We start from the raw sequence: 20,411 nt of genomic DNA on the forward strand, positions 1-20,411 counted from the left end.
CCTCTCCTACCCTTCAGCTTGTGAAGGGCTTCTTGCCTCCCTTCTACACAAGCCTGGTGCCCCTTACCTAGGGTTTCTTCTGGACTTCACAATCCACCGCAGCACTCCTCCAAACTTTCTATTTCTCTCTTATCAAACTCTTCTCTTCTCCAACTTCTGCAACCTGCACTCTGCTCCAATCAAACCTTCCTCCTTCAACTCCCACACTGTCTGACTGAAGCAGGGGGTTTTTATCACATGACTGAAGTCAGGTGCTCTAACTGAAGTCAGATGTTCTAGTTAAATCTAAAGCAAACCTTCCTCCCTTGGCAGGGAATAAGGCCCCCTGCTAACACTCTCATGCTGCATCACACTACAGAGAATCCTTTCCTGAGCGTCTGGCTGGTGAGTCTTGCCCACAGGCTCAGGGTTTAGCTGATCACCCTATTTGGGGTCAGGAATGAATTTTCCTCCAGGGCAGAGGCCTTGGGTTTTTTTGACTTCCTCTGCAGCATGAGGCACAGGTCACTTACTGGAGGATTGTCTGCATCTTGAAGTCTTTAAACCATGATTTGAGGACTTCACTGGCTCAACTATAGGTTAGCGGTTTATTGAAGGAGAGGGTGGGTGAGATTCTGTGGCCTGCGTTGTGCAGGTCAGACTAAACCATCATAAGGGTCCCTTCTGACCTTAAAGTCTATGACTCTATACTACTTTCCCACCCTCCCTCCAGCCAAACTCCCCCACTGGTCATTTCTTCCTCACTGCCCCAGAGCTCCCTCCACTGAGGGCCCAGCCCATCAATCAGAGCTGCTAGGAGGGAGGGAAAATTAGGGAGCCATCCAGGATTCCAGCCCAATGCTCCTGTGCCACCTCATAGCCAAGGGACCGATTGCCTCCACTCCACATGTAGGGGTAGATGCTGGAAAGCCCCCCATGCAGAGCTCCAGTTCCACCCAAGGGTGCCAGCCCACACTCTGGAGCTGGAACAACCAACAGCTCTGAGCCTGGCCTCTGGCCATTTATCTACCATGTCTCCACCACTGCAGATTCTCAGGTGCCAGCTTCATGCCCTGCCCAGTGCCCTTCTCCTGAGCAAGTCACTTCACCTTCTCCCTGCCTGCCTCCAGTGGAGCTAATGCCCACCTCTGCATTTATTGGGAACAGTGGCTGGTGTTCCATGGATGGTGGTGCTCCCCTTTCTCTGCTACCACAAGCACCAGGGAGTAAGATACTAGGGCACGGCAGCAGCAATACTTTAATAGGCCCCACAGGACTCACCAGACTGGCTGAGAGCAGAGGCCCCTGTAATCCAGGTCTCTGCCTCCATCAGTGGCCTGCACCAGTTGGCTCAGAGGAATGTGCAAGAGTGTCTCAACTACTTTCAAATTTTGTTCCCCAGTGAGAGCCTGGCTCCCTGACTGCAATGGAGGGAGCAAGACCTTCGCTGAGAAGAGACGAGACGACAGCAGCAGCCACCTCAGGTTACAAACCAGATGGCTCCATATTGTACACCACATTTATTTAATAAACGCACATGTTCTCAGGGACATACAGGAATCAGGGCACCCACACTGCACGGGCTGGGTACTGACACAAACAGCTGCTGATGCTGAAATCAGTGGAGTTAGTGCTCTGCCTTTAATCCATTCATTTTGGTTTCCAGATAAGCCTGTACCAATGCTGGATCTGTCCGGCCAGCTCTCTAACTAGCCATTCTCACTAGCCAATCATTATAAACAGCACAATTTGAAGAGGGCTCCATTGTATCAGGGCAAGATCTGGAACAGAACCACATGGGAAATGTGAGACACCAGACTGAGCTTAAGGCCAATGACAGCAGAATAAAGCCCTCCCCTAGCAATCAGCAGCCCCATCATATTTCTTTCCCAGTAAGCGTAACTGGGCTGGTATTTTGTATTTAACACTCAAGCAGCAGTAGGGAGGGATCCGTCTCAGAGGAGCATTTGTAAACTCATCATATCATTAAAAAAAAATTGATTAAATACATAAAAATATAAGTTCCAAACTAAAGTCTGCAGAGCATCCAGAGAATCATACAGACGCCTGCCCATTTAAGAGCCTGGTACAGAGACATGAAGTTCTCGATTCTGGAAAATAAAGCTCTACAGATGTGGCAAGCTGGGAAAGGCTACCGGCTCCTGGTGCTGCTGAGCTAAAAATGCTAAGATCACCCCATCCCTGATTGCCTCATTACAGACCCATCTCCTCATTAAACCTGTGCATGCCAAGCGGCTGCTTGGGGATCAGATAAAACAGTACAGTGCCGATTGCATGCCCATTGTACAGCAACAAATCACACACAGTTTTGCTCTATGGACAACTGGCAGGCTGGCTACCCGCTGGGATGGCAGAGACAGCAACACAGAATGGTTGTCTGCCCGGATTCTGGGCTCATCCCTTCCAAAGCAGTCTCCTGCTAGGCTAAGTCCCCAGCTGCCATGCCTGAGTGTAAGGTGTCTCCCCTGGCTATCAGATTAAAAACCAGATTTGTGCCTGAGGCAGACTCCTTCTTTCAGGTGGGGTTGCATGAGGCACGGTCTGGCCCAAAGACTCCAGGTTAGAGAAAGGATTGCCATGCCGCCCTACTAGCCAGGACAGCTGGAGATGAAACATCCAGCATAGGGAGACTGCGCATCTCTGCCGTGGAAATCAGCCCTAGATGCTACAGGCTAACAGACACTGGATCCCCTTCCTCCATCTTCATGTCTATGATGATCCTGAAACCCAGCTAGAGTGCTCTGTCCCCCAAGGGGCCCATCACCACCAGAAGTGCTAAAGCCTAAGAGAACAGGGAAGCAGGGCGAGGAAATTCACTGTTTATCCTGTGCCAACAAAGGCTCCTGGGAGAAATGCAGCCTCGTAAGGCCAGGCCTGAACCAATCAGCAGCCAGGAGATTTCTAAGTCTGCTTTGTCCCACACTTTACTGCATTGCCTAGGAGTGAGGCCAAGATGAGTCAAATCAGGCAGAGATGAGGGATCCACATATCCCACCCACAGGGAGTCCTGAGCTCTTGAGCACAATCAGTGACCTTGCATGTCACGCAAAGGCAAGCGGGTTGCTCAGTGCCAGGAGCCCCATCTCCCAAGACGGCTGGCAGCACATGGCACATCCTGCCTTGCCATGCTCACAGTGTAGTCAGCCTGGACTGGATCAACAGTGAACTACAAAAGGGCAGTTTCAGCCCATGGGAGAGTTCTGACTGACACTGCGCCTTGGTCCCAGGGCTTTGGTTCTGCAGAGATGTAGGTAAGCCACAAGACTTCTGCCCACGCATGCCTAAGTGACCAGGAAAGCCTTCAGGTTTACTGAAGGAAGCTGTCCAGTTTTGCCTGGCTGGTGCCAGAGGAGGAAGCTGCTGCAGTTGTGGATGCTGGCCTGGAGACATTCCTCTTCCTGCTTTTCACAGCTAAGGGACGGATCTCCATTGGGTTTGTCTGAAGGGAAAACTGTCAGGGAAAACAAGTCTGAAAATGGGGAGCAGGGTGATTTACTACCAGCTCCAGGATAGATTAGGCTAACTTTTCAATCAGGACCATGTGGAAGGGTCTCAGACCTGCCCAGAGAACATGGCCACCACAAGTGACAGTCCAAGAGCTGACAACTATTACACAGTGATCAGATGACTCAGATCCCCCATTCCTTGTGAATGACATGGTTCACATACAGGTCAAATACAGCCCCAAGACCTGTGCCCACATACATACAAGACTCACAGCAGCACAGTTATCTGAGCCACAAGTTCCCAGATTGATCAGGATCTTCTAAGTTTCCCTCAAGAGTTCCCAACCCATCTGTCTCCCTCCTCCTCCCCCAGTGCATGGAAGACAGAGCTGTGTAGTGGAACTACACACCAGAACAGTGTCTTTAATCAGACATGTAGTTAGATATTCTGCTCTCCCACCTGAGCCATGTTTGGTGTACAGTTTAACTTGGTGCATAGAAAACAGATTAATTAAAATCAGCCTTTTTTGTGGGCAAAGTGCTTGCTTAAACAAATTCCACCACATGCTCCCTTAAAGAGTCCCCAGCCCATTCCCAAGCGAAGCCCATGCATTAATCACCCTAGATACTCGCCCCAAATGAGAGGGAAGCAAAGCAGAGATTCCTGCCCGCTTATTTCCGCAGCGCAGATGGTGGGGAAGGATACGGGCTGTATAAACTTAGTTCTACCTCCTAAGCCATCATACCCCATTCTCACCTAGAAAAGAAGAGAGAAGATATAACACCACACAAGGTCTGCCTCTTGGGCGATACTAGGTACTTCACCCAAGCTGGAAATTTGCAGTGTACTGGAAGTGAGGGACAGTTCCAGGCACCTTATAATGTACAGACTAAGGTGCCTGACCTGAGACAATAAAGAAGCCAGAGTTTCAGGAAATGCTGAGCAACTGCCCTCTCAAGATCAGGACTCTTTGAGGGTCTCCAAGTTGGGTGCCCAAAGTCACTTTTGAGGAACTTGGCCATATTCTGATGGAGGCTTATACAACGGACAGAACCCCTCTTAAAGAAATAGGACCTTTAGTGGGAAACGTGGGGGAGACAGACAAGCTGCCGAGCTAGAGCAATGATGGTGGACAGGATCTCAGTGAAGGGCTATGGCCATTTGACTAGCTTCACAGTGCATGAGGGAAGACAGAAGGCTCTAAAGAGAAGTCTTTAGCCACTTCTCACATCCGCAAACACATAGGAAAAGCAAGAGTCTTGTTTTCATTCACTCCCACTTAGATCACTCAGGGGCTAGAATGCCTATGACTGACCCTTGACAAGCCTCCACCACTGGTGGGCAGGGAGCAGCATCCTTGCTCTGATTGGCCAGGGCACATACTCACAGCTCCTGAGTTCTTGTGTGGCCCCAGCAGGCTGCCCACAGGTGGCTTCCTGGAAAGAACCGAGTTCCTGATGAATGCAGGAAAGAATTCTTCTAGAGGGTCCTCCTCTGGCTCACCTGCCCCGTTCTGTCCCAGGAAAGAGAGGAAAGGCAGCATGAGCAGCTTTACTCCCTGAATTTCATTTACAGAAACAGATAGCACTGAAAACTGTACCAAGCAGCTTAGCAATTATTGCTCATGTACCCATGGTTTATCCTTTTAAGGTGGACCATGGAACTGCAGCTTCTCAGCTAGTCAGTATCAATGTCTATGGTTTCCTGCTTTTAAGAACAAAGCTTAGGAGCAAGTGTTTGTGTTTCATGTGGCTAGTAAGACCAGCTCTCGTCAAAGTGTTTGCCCCCAGGATCCTTAGAGTTTAACACCACTGATGTCATTGGCAATAGCAATAGTGTGTGTGCCAGGTGAGTGCACTGTAGAAATGCCCAGAAACTATTAAGAACAGGTGGTCTGCAAGGCTAGAATAGCCCCTGGACTTGGGCAGCTGTGTTAGAGCATTTGTATGAACACTGTCTAGGCCAGTGGTTTTCAAACTTTTTTCCTCGTGACCCAGTTGAAGAAAAGTGTTGATGCTCGTGACCCAACATAATTATATCTTTTAAACAGACTTTTCATAAAATCATAATATTGCAAAACGTTCCAGCTTAACCCACTTTAAACAACACTAGACACTAGCCTTGGTAAGCCTATGGTAAGGAGTGTGGGAGGTGGGTGCGGGGGGTGAGGGATCTAGGGTGGGGCCAGGGATGAGGAGTTTGGGGTGCAGGCAGGCTGCCCCAGGGCTGGGGCCAGAGGACTCCCCATTGGCAGCAGCTAGCTCCAGGGGAAGGGCCTCTCTTTGTGCTAGCAGGCAGCAGCTAGCTCCGGGGGAAGGAGCCCCTCTCTCCCTGCTGCCTGCTAGCAGGGGGAATACGGAGCTTCAGGGGAAGGGCCTCTCTCTCTCCCTGCCAGCAGGCAGCACAGAGCACAGAGCACCAGGGGAAGGGCCTCTCTCTTCTTCTGCATGGAGCTCCATGGGAAGGGTCCCTCTCTCCCAGCTGACAACAGCGAGCTCCAGGGCTGGGGGGAGGCCTGCAGCAGCCCTGCAAGTCCCAGCTTGCTCCTCTCCCAAGTTCCCGCCCACCCCCTATCTCTGTCCTCTCCAGGTCCCTTCTGTACGGCCCTTTAGAGAGGCTGCGTGGCAACAAACATTATAATTTGAATCAGCAGTGCCTGACATTCCGCAACCCAGTACTAGGTCGGAACTCGTACTTTGAAAAACATTGGTTTAGGCGATGCACCTTGGAGCATGTATTGCAGTACTAAGATCAGAGCACGATGGCTGTACAGCCCAAGTGGAGGGATATTCTGGTCAATTTCTTAAGTCTATTACCAGACTGAGAAAAGCAGGGGGATCTAAGAGGCCAGCAATTGGTTACTTTACCTCCACTGTTTCCTTCAGAACTTTTTTTGCTAGGTTTGTCACAAGAGGCCTGTAAGAAATCAGATCAGTGAGTCAGATGTCTATCTGCTGTAGGTTCACTGCTTCAGAGGACTGCAGCAATTAGCAAAGAATTTGCAGGGGAGAGGAGCTGCTAAATGGAAGGCCAAACAAAGATTGATTCATTGCACTAGGAGACATTAAACGGCAGAGATCCTGATGCTCAGCAGAAATGTGAGCATTAGAGTGACTGAAGCTTGGTCCCCTTGGTCCCACCTAGGACTGGAGAAAGGGGAGAACTCACGGCTTTTTATCCAGCTTGGGTTTTTTTGCAGGGGTTGTGATTGATTTGTGAGGCTGATGCTCAGGCGTCTCAACATCAAAGGTGGTGTCCAGGTCGATCTTGTTGCTATGGGCTGGGCGGTGGAGCTTTGGGCTCAGCAGTTCCACAGGAGCAGGGCTGCAAAGCCATTTCAGAGATGTCATCCATCACCATCAAGTTACATACCGTTCACCAGACAGACAAGAGAGAGACCTTTACCCCAACGTTTTTAACTGGGATCCCAAAGTTGATAGGATCTCCTAACAAATCAAGAGTAGTTATAATGACACTTCTCTAATGTTGAGTTAAAACAGCAGTTTTGCTCCTAGTGGCTGGAGTTTCACTCATAACCTACCCCTTCATTTTGTTCCCTCAGAGCTTTCCAGATTACACCTGAGTCCCTCTCTGAACACATGCTTCCGGATACCAACAAACCCCTGTCCTCACATCAACCTAGTATGAGCGAGAGGGGATAAGAAAGATACAAAAACAAACAACAAAACCAGAGTTCTTTGAGATGGTTCTGCACATTCACACTTACGGGGACTGCACCGTCTCCTTCTAACAGGCTCAGCTAGGGCTCTCCCACACCATTCTGACACCACTGCAAAGCCAGAGACAGAACAAACAAAGACTCTGACAGAGAAGGGGAGGCAGATGGGAAGGGTAAGCATGCAGAGCCATCTCGAGGGATGCCGGTTATAAGTAAGTTAAGGTCATTTCTTCGAGTGGCTCTGCATATTGCCCCACGTATAGTGGCAGTCTGAGGAGTAGTCCTCAAACTCACTTGGAGCAGAGTCCTAACTGAACAGAGACTGAAGCACTGCTTTAACAAATCCAGCGTCTGCCCTAGAGACCAACTTCAAACCATAGTGCCTGGTTACAGTGTGCACCGAAGTGCAGGTTGAAGCTCTGCAAATTTCAATGACTGGCACCTGCCTGTGACAAGCAAAGGGAATGTGATCACACTGAAGCAGGTACAGAAACTTTTGCTAATGTGTAACAATCAGCAATACACTGTTTAATCAAGGGAGAGGACGGGGAAAAACAGTTACCTTTTCTGTAACTGGTGTTCTTTGAGATGAGTTGCTTATGTCTATTCCACAATAGGTGTGCATGCTTGCCACATGTACCGGTGCCAGATCTTCCCCAGCAGTACCCTTAGGGGGAGCGCCCCTCACAAGCCCTGGAGTGGCACCTGCCTGGCATGGTATTAAGGGAACTGCGCATGCCCTCCACCCTGAGTTCCTTCATGCCAGACAACTCCGACAGAGAGGAAGGAGGGTGGGATGTGGAAGACACATGAGCAACACATCTCGAAGAACACCAGTTATGGAAAAGGTAACTGTCTTTTCTTTGAGTGACTGCTCATCTGTATTCCACTATAGGTGATTCCAAGCTATATCTGTTGGAGGTGGGTAGGAGGTCACAAGTTCCCAAGATGGAGGACAGCCCTGCCAAACCCGGCATCGTCCCTGGGTTAGGAGACGATCGCGTAGTGCGAGGTGAACGTGTGAACTGAGGATCACGTGGCAGCCCTACAAATGTTCTGGATGGGGATATAGGCCACGAAGGCAGCAGACGAGGCCTGCGCCTGGGTCGAGTGTGCCCTCGCAATGGGAGGCGGGGGAACGCCCATCAGCTCATAACAGGACCGGATGCATGAAGTGATCCGGTTGGAAAGTCTGTGGGTAGAGATTGGCTGGCCCCTCGCCCACTCAGCTGAGTTATGAGGACTTTCTGAATGGCTTATTCCACTCGAGGTAGAAAGCCAAAGCCTGCTGCACGTCGAGCGTGTGGAGGTGGTGTTCCTCACTGGATGCACAAGGCTTGGGGCAGAGGACTGGCAGAAAAATGTCGTGACTCGTGGTATGCGGAGACAACCTTAGGGAGGAACACAGGGTGTGGACGGAGCTGGACCCTGACCTTGTGAAAAACCATGTACAGGGGTTCAGAGGTCAGGGCCCTGAGCTCCGAGACTCGTCCAGCCAACGTGATAGCAACCAGAAATGCCACCTTCCACGAAAGGTGAGACCAGGAGCACATGGCCAACGGCTCAAACAGGGGACCCTGTGAGACGAGCTAAGACCAGGTTTAAGTCCCACTGTGGAACTGGAGGTCTAGAGTACCAGAAGAGGCGACTGTAGAGATTCCAGCAGCAGCTTGCTTCTGAAGTGCGGGGCTGACATCATGTCCATGCCAGTGCTCAGAGCCCCGCTGATGTCCCGGGCTGCCTGGAGGGTTTTGGGTGTGGAAGGCATCCGGACATCTGGAGAGGCCTGTTTCTATGTGAGTCAGAGACCTGGGGCCCGATGGGGATTGAGGACTGCCCGACATGGGCCTAGCCTCTTTTCCAGACTTCCCTTGGTGCCGTTGCGAGGAGGGAGTCTTGGTCCTCTTGGCGTGTCCCGTGGATGGGGAGTGGTGCTGACTGGTCAAAGGCACTGGCTGAATGCCGCGTACCAACACCGTGGTGCCTGGTACCGGCTCGGAGCAGTGTGCTGGGGTTGGTGTCTGCGCCAACTCCATCAGAATGGTCCGGAGCCTAATGTCTCTTTCCCTTTTGGTCCGCGGCTTAAACAATTTGCAATTTTTGCACCTTCCGCTGGTGTGGGTCTCTCTCAAACAGCACAAACAGTCTGTGTGCAGGTCGCTCCTTGGCACAGAACACCAACAAGAACCGCACAACTTAAATCCTGGGTCTCGGGGCATGCCCCGGCCCAGGCTCACTGACTAACTAAAACTAACTAAACAGCTAATTAACTACAGGTACTAAACGAACGAACAGTTCTGGGGACAAGCTACAGCAAAGCTGGAGCAGAGCCGTTCCGACGCACCTTCACTGGGAGCAAAAAGGAACTGAGGGTGGGGGGGAGCGTGCAGCTCCCCTTATACCGCACCAGGCAAGCGTCACTCCAGGTGTCACGGGGGGTGCTCCCACCCCCTACGGGTACTGCTAGGGGAAAAACTTCTGGCACTGGTGCACGTAGCAAGCATGCACACCTACTGTGGAATACACATGAGCAATTACTCGAAGAAGAAACCATATAACCTATGTGGTGTTTAGCATATGGCACAATCTAGACGATTTATGACAATTTTTAGTTCTAAGTAGTAGGCGAGAGCCCGTCTGGTGCAGACAGTGTGTAGGATGATTCCCCCTTATGAAAGTGCAGTTGGGGAGGGGGGGTAGGGCAAATTATTTATCTGACAGACATGAAAATCAGAGAGCCAATGTCGGTGAGATAATACCTTCTATTGGACTGACTTCTGTTGGTGAGAGAGAGAAGCTCATGCAGAGCTCTTTTGACCTGAAGAAGAGTTCTGTGCAAGCTTGAAACCTTGTCTCTCTCCTCAGCAAAGTAAGTCTACAAAACATATTATCTCACCAAATTTGTGTGTCTAATATTCTAGCACCAACACTGATACAATAACACTGCCTATGAAAATCAGACACCACCTTTGGTAAGAACCTGCGATCAGGTCTGAGACCTACCTTGTCCTTATGAAAAGGAGTAAAAGGTGGATCAGCCACAAGGCCATTCAATTCACTCACTTTCCTAGCTGACATGATGGAATAACGAAAGCTGTTTTGATAGATAAATGCTAGAAAGAACACTTAGTTCAAGGGGCATGGCCAACACCAAATTGAGATCCCAAAACCAGACAGCATACATTTAATAAAACTTTTCATAAACCTTTTGACCGAATGAAGAAACAGCAATCCACTACTAAATAAAGTCTGACACACAGAATTGGCTGCCAAAGGGACTTTTAACAATGAGTTAGATAAGCCCCAGACTTCAAGTACATTAAGTATTCCAGAGCACAAGGAATGAAAGCAGATGCAGAGCAATCAGGTTTCCCCTTCTTCTATGCTTAAAATCTGGTCCTCTTTAAACACTAATAGCTCTAGTGGACTATTTTCTACAGTTAATTAGCCTGCCCTGAACAGACAAAGAACGTGACTACTCAAGAGCAAAGTTTGAGCACCCATGCTGTCAACTGAAGACGGTGGGTCTGGGTGAAAGATCTCGTCCTCCTGCTGAGATAGTAGGTCTGGAGACAGAGGAAGACACAGAAAGACTTTGGCAAACAGTTGCAGAAGATCAGTAAACCACCATTGATGGTGTCAGGCTGGGGCAATGAGAATTATCCTTGCCCTGCCCTGCCCTGTTTTTCACTACTTTCTGGATCAATAGCAAGGCACACATCAAATCCTTTCTCCATGCAAAAGGAAAGCATATGACAAGGATAGACTGTCCCTGCTCACTCCGCACAGGAAGAAGTGACACTTTTTGTTGGAACTCATTGTGAACATATCCACCTCCAGTCAACCACCCTGGAGAAAAGACAGTTACCTTTTCTGTAACTGGTGTTCTTTGAGATGAGTTGTTCATGTCTATTCCACAATGGGTGTGCGTGCTCACCATATGCACTAGTGCCGGAAGTTTTTCCCCTAGCAGTACCCGTAGGAGTGCCCCTAGCGACCCCTGGAGTGGCGCCTCTATGGCACGGTATAACGGGTGCTGCGAGCTCCCCCCACCCTCAGTTCCTTCTTGCCAGACAACTCTGACGCAGGAAAAGGAGGGTGAGATGTAGAATAGACATTAGCAACACATCTTGAAATACACCAGTTACGGAAAAGGTAACTTGCCTTTTCTTCCTCAAATGATTGCTCATGTGTATTCCACAATAGGTGATTCCAAGCCACATCTATTGGTGGTGGGTAGGAGTTCACAAACTCTCAGGATGGAGGACAGCCCTGCTGAGCCCACTGGGAAAACCGAGATCACTTTGCCAGTAGACTCGACGCATGGGGGGTTGCCTGCTTTACAAGAGGATGTGCTGAACCCCTTCCGAGCATGTCCTTTCTCCTGGCCTAATCACTGAGCAGCCACACCGTGAGGTGAAGTGCCACTAGGCTGGGGTGGAGGCCGCGGCCCTGGTCCTGGGAGAGCAGGTCCAGGCGGGATGGCAATGGCCACGGTGGGGTGACCGCCAGGCTCGTGAGGGTCCCATACCAATGTTGCCTGGGCCACGCCGGGGCAATCAGAAGGATCCAGGCCCTGTCCATCTTTATCTTTTCCAGGACTTTGCTGATCAGTGGGATTGAGGGGAAGGCACAGAGAAGCTGGCCTGACCAGGATAGAAGGAAGGCATCGGAGATAGCACCCACATCCTTCCCCCTGCAGAGCAGAACTGGGGACACTGGCGTTTCTGCCAGGTCATGAACAGGTCCATCTGGGGAGTTCCCCACTCTTGGAAAAGTGTGAGCACCACCTCTGGGTGTAGAGACCACTCGTGCTAATAGGAGAAGTCGTGGCTCAGGCAATCCATCCGTGAGTTCTGGGTGCCCAGTACGTGGTAGGCCTGTAGACAAATGTCATGGGCAATACAGAAGCCCCACAGCCTGAGGGCTTCCTGGCAGAGGAGCGGCCCCGCCTTGCCTGTTGACGTGAAACGTCAAGGCCGTGTTGTCCGTGAAAACCCTGATCTCCAGGTGCAAATGGAAGGCCACGCACGCCAGCCAGACTGCCCTGAGCTCCTTGACGTTTATATGCAGGGCAAGATCCTGCGCGGACCACAGACCTTGGGTCTGAATGTCCTCCACATGGGCTCCCCACCCCAGGTATGGCTAAGATGATTTAGTTGGTGTTGGTCCTGCTTTGAGCAGGGGGTTGCACTAGATGACCTCCTGGGGTCCTTTCCAACCCTGATAGTCTATGATTCTATGACCCCATACTGGAAGTGGTGTCTGGCTACCACAAAACAAAAGTATTTGTGATTACTATTATGAGTCAATATATGAAAAAACATGCATCTTTTAAGTCAAGAACTGTGAACCAATCCATGACCTACAGAGAAGGGATTACAGAAGCTGAAGTCAATATACAGACCTGAAGCTTCCAAAAATGTACTTGTTCAGATCCCTTCAGGGTAGTATTGGATGACCCCCCCACCCCCCCACTCAATCCTTTTTTGTACCAGAAAGTAACAGGAATAAGAGCCCTGACCCCTCACACATACAGGGATCTCCTTGACTGCTTCCATCATATGCAACTTTTCTACTTCTGCAAGAAGAATAGTCTTAAGGGTCTCCTCTAATGATAGGGAAATGTAGGAGGGGTAAGGGGTGTGGGGAGGCAATTTTCCGAATTATATGGCATAGGCCTTTTCAGTTTTCTCTAGCACCCATTGGTCTGATATAAATTTGCCTCCATGCATTGAGAAAGTAGGGTAGCCTGCCACCAAAAAAGGAGGTAGATTGGTTCTTGACTCTCAATCATCTTGTCAAAACTCAGACTTGTCCTGACCTGAAGACGTGGATGAGGAAGCAGGTTGGTTAGAGCTAGACCTAGGTTTGAAAGGCCTCTTTCTAGGCTGACTCTGGAAGGCTGCTGGCTGTTGCCATGGTTGATGTCTCTGATTCAATAAAAAATAAGGGGAACAAGTACTGCAATAAAGAAGCCTATCTGCTCAATCCGCCTCTAGGTCAGCCTGTTCTTCTTTTAAGATGTCCCATACTGAAAAGAAGGCCCAGAAGGGAATCAAATCCAGAAAATGGCTGTCAATCTTGCATCCTTTAGATTTCCTCCTCTCTGAAGGGGAGATCCTCCCATTTACTCCTCGTGTCCAGAGCTAGAGGAGATAAATGAAACCACGCATGCCTCCTAATGGCCCCAGAAGCAGCCAGTACTCTGGAAGCAAAATTTGAAGAGTCAAAGGAGGCCCAGAAGGAGTGTGTAGCTACGTCTTGGCCCTCCATTAAAATGGCATTTGCTAACCTGATTCTGTCATCAGGTAAGACTTGTAAAAACAGTGTCATCTTCTCCTGTAAGTGGGCCATGACTGCCTGATAATTTGCCGCCCTAATACTGAGGGACGATGGACAGAACTTTTCTCCCCAACGACTCAATCCTTTCTCCTTCCTTGTTGGTTGTGGTGGAGTGTGGCTGTCCAGATCTTGCCATGCGACTGGCAGCAGTCACCACCAGTGAATTAGGGCTTGTCTCCACTTACTGGGAGATTGACGTGCAGTTGATTTAGCGGGTCTTCACTAGACCCGCTAAATCAACTTCTGATCGCTCTCGTCAACCCACTGCAATAAATCGACTTAAGGTATGTCAACTCCAGCTATTCATGTAGCTGGAGTCACATAACTTAGGTTGACTTAGCCCTGCCCTTAGGGACTGGATGGGTATGGAAGTAGCAGCACCCCTTAGAGGGTACCTGATACAACTTGTCAGCTTCCTCAGAAACAGGCTGACAAGCAGCAGACAAGGTCCACATGGATTTAGCCAGCTGTAGCAAACCATCTAAGATAGGTAGGGATATTCTACTCCCTGAAGTCGCATCAAGGATATCAAACACCAGGTAAGAAGTCTCTTCCACAGCCACTGCAGGAAGATTTACAGTGGATACCATACAATCCATTAAATTGTGGAACTGTGTAGCATCCTCAGGAGAGGAGGCTGAAGCCACCTCCACATACATCTGGTGATAAATCAGGTTCATAATCTGTTTCCAAATGCTACTACTCAAAGAAGGGAGCTACCTCTTCATCTTCGTCCTCAGACAGCATTTCCAATCTCACCATCTGTAGTGTCAATCTGAGGATCTCTGGACTCCCAAATCCTTTGCAGAAGAAAAAAGTTACCTCTCTGCCTACACAGATGATAATAGCAAAATTCCCGAGGTAGCCCCCCATAAGGCCACAAGACAACAAGTTCCCCCAGCAACTAGGGTTCAGGAACATGCCTGGAGGAGGCGGACTGTAGGATGGTATGAATTAAGCCACAGGTCTCTGCATTCTTCCTCTATTTTCCTCCTGGTAAAGATCCAGGGCTGTATCAGATCTATGTATCAGATATAGAATGTACCAGGGATAGCTGCTGATCTGGAGCAAAGTATGGAGATCCAGTTCTCTGTGGTGACCCTATAAGGGTCCTAGGAGAAGGAAGCACAAGGTGTTCACAGGAAGAATCAGTAGCGCCCTCTGATCTCTTCTTCCTATCACAAGACTGAAGCCACAGCTTTGGAACCGTAGTAGTTTTGGGAGAATCAGATGGATCTGAAAGTTTGATGCAGCGGCCATTTTTGTCCCTATGCCTCTTTTCCTTTGGTGATGGGACAGACGAAAATGAAAGCATCAATGGCTCTGATTCTGACACAACAATTGAATCCATCTTCTTGGATTTGGAAGTGGAATTCAGAACTGACCCTGGTCTTGCAGCAAGAGGAGTGCCATGGGGGTTGGGTATCTATGGGGCACTAGGTACAGGACCTGTGAAGGTGGCCGAACTGTTTCTCGAACTCTCTTCCAGAACTGGGGCAGTCGGATCTGACCGCGTGGTCTTTGGTATGGACATGCATAGCCTCGGAGGCTTGACTGAGAGAGCTGCAGGAACCCAATCTGGCCCCGACAGTCTGTGGCCTCTTGGAAACCTTCGATCACTGGGAGCAACTGAAAGCGAGAGGAGCCAAAATCGGTTTCTTCGACTCTGGATCTGAGGAGTGATGGGATCCAAAAGGTCTAGCATCAAGAGCTTCCTTGACAAGGAGGAGCTACAAACAAGTCTCCCTGTCCTTGAGGGCTCTGAGAGCGAAGGTCTGACAAGTCAAACACTCAGAAGGCGAGCACTCTTCTCTGAGGGACCACATGTGATTGTCAGATGCTGAGAAGCCAGCCGGGCAGGAAATGCACCTCCCAAAGAAGCAGAGGAGGTTGGGATTTGAGTCCACCAGATCTGTGAAACACACTCACTATAGTACAAAGCTAACACTAGCTCTCTAAAAGAGAACGACTCAGGCTCCAAAGAGCCAGGCAAGGTTCACATCCATGCAGGCCAAGAGTTGGAAGGAAGTGAGGTGGTGAGATCCAGTCTTGCTGTCAGGATGTCAGTGACATAGAGGATGGGCAAGATGGAGGAGAGCTCTAGATGACCCTGCTAGAAGAAGGTTCCAAGGTCAGGCATCACAGTCAGTGCAGTACGGAATGTGAATGTGCAGAGCCACCTGAAGGGAACAAAGGTTAAGCTACCACAATGCCTGCCCCACTTCACCCTCAGCTACTGCTTTCTGCTGCATCCCACACTCCAGCTTTCTGTTCTGATTTAGGCAGAAGGCTCTTTGGAGCCAAGATCTCATCCCTATCCATGTCTGTAGAGCACCCAGTATGCCTCTATGTGCACTACACTGATTCCCAGGGAATGCATCCATCTAACCTTTCGAAGACTAGTCGGCTAAGCGTCTCGCTGGTTACAGATGGCACCTTCAGGGTCTCCTGCAGGATTCCAATCTTCTTCTTCAAACTCTGAAGAAAAACCAAAAAAACAACAACAGAGCACAGATGATGAAATGGGAAGCCTGTGCCAGAGAGAGTTTGCATTCTCCTGCCCATAAAACTCAGGAAAGCCCACAGGCTGCAACACAGGGGACAGACAGAGTCTCAAACAGGATCAGGAGAGAGGCGACGTAACAGGGACGGACAGTGAGCTAGGTGTCCAGCTAGAGCTGGCACAAGTCCTGGCTCTGCAGCTGTAGGCCATGGACTGCTACCAGCTACTGTAGGCTGAGGAGTGGAGGATCTCACCATAATCTCCTTGTCTGCGTTACTCAGATCCTTCTGGGTGCTTTTTAACTCCTCTTTCATCTTCTCCAACTCCAAGAATGTTTTCTGCAGCTATAGAGTAAGAACAGTTCAACAGTGCAATGATAGGAAAAGATCCGAAGCACGTATCAGGTATACAGCAAGCACAAGCTATCTTTCCTAGTCAACTTTCAGGCCCTACTGTTTAAGAATTGAACACCCCATAGTGGAGACGCAGGGCAGCCACTCTAGATCGCCTAGATCAGTGTTTTTCAAAGTATGGGTTGTGAACTAGTACTGGGTTGCAGAATGTCAGGCACTGCTGATTTAAATTATAACAATTGTTGCCATGCAGCAGCTCTAAAGGGTCCCACAGCAGGGACCTGGAGAGGAGAAAGGTAGGGTGTGGGTGGGAACTGAGGAGGGGAGCAAGTTGGGGCTTGCAGGGCTGCTGTGAGCCTCTCCCCCGGCCTTGGAGCTCCGTGCCAGGCCAGGAGAGAGGGGCCCCTTCCCCCGGAGCTGTCAGCCAAGGGAGGGGGGGGAGGAGGAGTGGAAGGAGGGAGAGTAGGCCCCTCCCCTGGAGCTAACTGCCTGCACCCCAAACTCCTCATCCCTCAGCCCAGAGCCCTCACCCCCCCATCCCAACCCTGCCCCAGCCCTGAGCCCCCTCCTGCACCTTGGACCCCTCATCCCCAGCTCCACCCTAGAGCCCTCACCTCCAGACAGACCCCTCACCCCCGCATCCCACCCTCTGCCCTACCCTGGGCCACCTCCCACACTCCTTACAATAGGCTTCCTAAGACTAGTGTTGGTTATGTAAAGTGGAATGTATTGCAATATTATAATTTTATGGAAACTCTAGTTAAAAGATATAATTATGTTTGGTCACAGGCATCAACACTTTTCTTCAGCTGTGTCACAAGAAAAAAAGTTTGAAAACCACTGGCCTAGATTGCTGGCGTACTCCAGTGTAAGCAAGCCATGCCTGTTCATTCCCTCAAGCTGCCTGCAGAGGGAATCCCATGGTGGTTTATCTCAGACCCAGCCTCCAGCAGAGAAGTTTCACAGGTGATTTCCTGAGCTTTCAGGCCTCATGGTGACAGCTTTTCCATGGTTTAAACACATGGGTGGCAACAGCTACACTTCCCTTCAATCATTTGAATTTCTACAGGATTTGAGACACATCAGATCAAAGGGAATCAGGACTGCCACCTTGGAGGACAGTGATGATGGGGCCTCACCACTCTCACAGGGACATCAGTTTTGCTGCATCAGCATTAGTACAACACAAACATGCCAGTCACTGCAACTTCACCAATTCAGGAAAGCAGTTCTGTTTTAGGACCTTGGACTATGACATTATGGGACTTCAGTAGTACGGTGACTATACCCCTGGCTACTCATAGGCAAGAGCAGCTTGTATTCAATCCCTGCCACTCAAAATTACAATACATCTGCTCTACTGACATTGGAGGGCCGAGGGATTCCTATTTGGCAATGCACTCCCACTTCTAGTCTGGATCAGCAGCTACAGACCTCAACCAAATTGTCAAGCGATGCCACTGGTCAGGACCTGCCAGATCACCAGGGCTGGGAAGGCCACGGCTGCTTGGATACCCAACAGCAAATTAACATTACCAATGTCACTTGAGCCCCCAAGCGTACCTTGCAACAGCACCTATTTCAGATAGTGAGTATATAGGGCAGGGATGGTAGTTTGCTGCAGGACACAAATGCCCTATACACAAGAGGGCAGAACATTCCATCAGGGGTTAGTTATAGTATTTGCTCTGTTACAAGCTCTGGACTTGCAAAGAAGAGAGAGATTTACCTGGTTCTTTAACAGCTTAGGATAACAGATTAAACAATCAGTGGGGCTCTTCAAACACGTGCTCCAAGCACAAGGAAGCACCAGCTGAATTTTTCAGTTTACCAGGCAGTGGCTAGAGTAACTGATACAGCTGGCTGGTGGGAGCAGCGCTTACTGTGAGCGAAGGGCAGAGGCTATAGTTGGACACGAAGAGAACAGAGATCACCCAGACATCTTTGATGTGCAACTCCCTGCACTTTCCTTACCTTATTATTGGCAGAAAACAGCTCCTTTTTCAGCTTCTCAGTCATCTCATTAGACGCCTTCCGAGCCTCTTTCAGATTTTCATATTCCCTGGAAAGAGCCCAAACTAGTCACTCTGGGCTTTTGAGATAGAGTTCTAAACTGGAGTCAGTGATCACATACTGCCTGCAGATACCTGATTCACAGCTCCACGGCTGCAGAAAAGAGAGTTACCTTTTCCGTAACTGGTGTTTGAGATGTGTTGCTCATGTCTATTCCACAATAGGTGTGTGTGCTCATCACATGCACCGGTGCCAGAAGTTTTCCCCCTGTAGGGGAGCGCTCCTAGCATCCCACTGAGCGGCGCCTCTACGGCACGGTATAAGGGGCGCTGTGCGCTCCCCCCACCCTCAGTTCTTTCTTGCCAGACAACTCCGACAGAGGGGAAGAAGGGTGGGATGTGGAATAGACATGAGCAACACATCTCGAAGAACGCCAGTTATGGAAAAGGTAACTGTCTTTTGTTCTGTGAGTGATTGTTCATGCGTATTCCACAATAGGTGATTCCAAGCTATATCTGTTGGAGGTGGATAGGAGTTCACAAACTCTCGGGATGGAGCACAGTCCTGCTGAACCCAGTGTCTTCCCTGGTTTGGGAGACGATTGCATAATGCGAGGTGAACGTGTGAACTGAAGACCGTGTGGCAGCCCTGCAAATGTCCTGAATGGGGACATGGGCTAAAAAGGCAGCCGACGAAGCTTGCACCCTAGTTGAGTGACCTCACAATTGACGGCGGAGGGATTCCTGTAAGGTCATAACAGGTATGGATGCACGAGGTGATCCAGTTGGAGAAATTCTGAGTGAAGATCGGTCAACTCCTGATGCATTCAGCCAAGGCGAGGAACAGCTGCGAAGACTTCCTGAAAGGCTTAGTCCGTTCCAGGTAAAAGGCCAGAGCCTGTCTCAAGTGAAGTGTGTGGAGGCGGCGTTTCTCACTGGACACATGGGGCTTGGGGCAGAGGACTGGCAGGAAAATGTCCTGACCCATGTGGTAGGCAGAGACCACCTTCAGGAGTAATTAAGGATGTGAGCGGAGCTGGACTTTATCCTTATGGAACACTGTGTATGGGGGCTCGGAGGTCAGGGCCCTGAGTTCTGAGACCCGTCTAGCAGAAGTGATTGCCACCAGGAAGGCTACCTTCCATGAGAGGTGTGACCAGGAGCACGTAGCTAATGGCCAAAGCGGGGACTAATGTACAGGAAGAGATGATCCAATCCCTTAAGGAATTGGCCAGTCATAGCATAGCAGATACCATGTGCCCCTGCACCGGCGAGTGGAAGGCTGATATGGTCACCAAGTGCACCTTGACAGACGAGGGTGCCAGGCCCTTGGCTCTAAGGTGAAGGAGATAGTCTAAAATGAGGTGGATTGGGGCAGTCACAGGGGAAACGTCTCACTCAGATGCCCATCGGGAAAACCAAGACCACTTTGCCAAGTAGGCCCGACTCATGGAGAGTCGCCTGCTTTCCAAGAGGATGCCTGAACCCTTTCTGAGCACATCCTTTTCCCCTGGCCTAACCATTGAGCAGCCACGCCGTGAGGTGGAGTGCTGCTAGGTTGAGGTGGAAAAGAGCAGGTCCGGGCAGGTCGGCAACAGCAGAGTGACCACCAGGCACATGAGGGTTCCATACCAATGTTGCCTGGGCCATGCAATGGCAATCAGGATGACCCGGGCCCTGTCCAGGACCTGGTCGATCAGTGGGATCAGGGGGAAGGCACAGACAAGCAGGCCTGACCAGGATAGTAGGAAGGCATCGGAGGCCCCGCTTGGAGCAGAACTGGAGACACCAGTGGTTCTGCCAAGTCCCAAACAGGTCCGCCTGAGGAGTTCTCCATTCTTGGAAAAAAGTCTGTGCACCACCAGTGGGTGTAGAGACCACTTGTGCTGAGAGGAGAAGTCTCGGCTCAGGCGATCTGCCCATGAGTTCCAGGTGTCCAATAGGTGGTAGGCCTGTAGGCAAATATCGTGGGCTATAAAGAAGTCGTACAGTTTGAGGGCTTCCTGGCAGAGGGGCGGGCCCTGCCTTCCTTTTTGATGTAAAGCATCGAGGTCATGTTGTCCGCATGAATC

At 50.1% G+C, this 20,411-nt stretch overlaps 1 protein-coding gene across 4 annotated transcripts in view; it reads right to left on the reverse strand.

Moving 5' to 3' along the window:
• Positions 1-1,484: 1,484 nt before the first annotated feature.
• The window catches only part of TRAIP (TRAF interacting protein), a 46,725-nt gene continuing 27,798 nt past the window's right edge, over positions 1,485-20,411 (reverse strand). The window contains exons 9-16 of one of the 4 annotated variants that reach the window (XM_075072962.1): positions 18,302-18,389; positions 16,229-16,318; positions 15,861-15,949; positions 6,616-6,771; positions 6,315-6,363; positions 4,835-4,960; positions 4,153-4,203; positions 1,485-3,439 (exon numbers count right to left, since the gene is read on the reverse strand). In XM_075072962.1, coding sequence (XP_074929063.1) covers positions 3,308-3,439; positions 4,153-4,203; positions 4,835-4,960; positions 6,315-6,363; positions 6,616-6,771; positions 15,861-15,949; positions 16,229-16,318; positions 18,302-18,389 — 781 coding nt within the window. In that variant the 3' untranslated portion in view covers positions 1,485-3,307. Of the gene's footprint in view, positions 3,452-4,079; positions 4,204-4,834; positions 4,961-6,314; positions 6,364-6,615; positions 6,772-15,860; positions 15,950-16,228; positions 16,319-18,301; positions 18,390-20,411 lie in introns of all 4 variants that reach the window. The other 3 variants (XM_032783067.2, XM_032783062.2, XM_075072961.1) reach the window with 3 other exon arrangements.

This window comes from Chelonoidis abingdonii, chromosome 16 (assembly GCF_003597395.2).
Source record: "Chelonoidis abingdonii isolate Lonesome George chromosome 16, CheloAbing_2.0, whole genome shotgun sequence".
In the NCBI taxonomy this organism is placed as follows: Eukaryota; Metazoa; Chordata; order Testudines; family Testudinidae; genus Chelonoidis; species Chelonoidis abingdonii.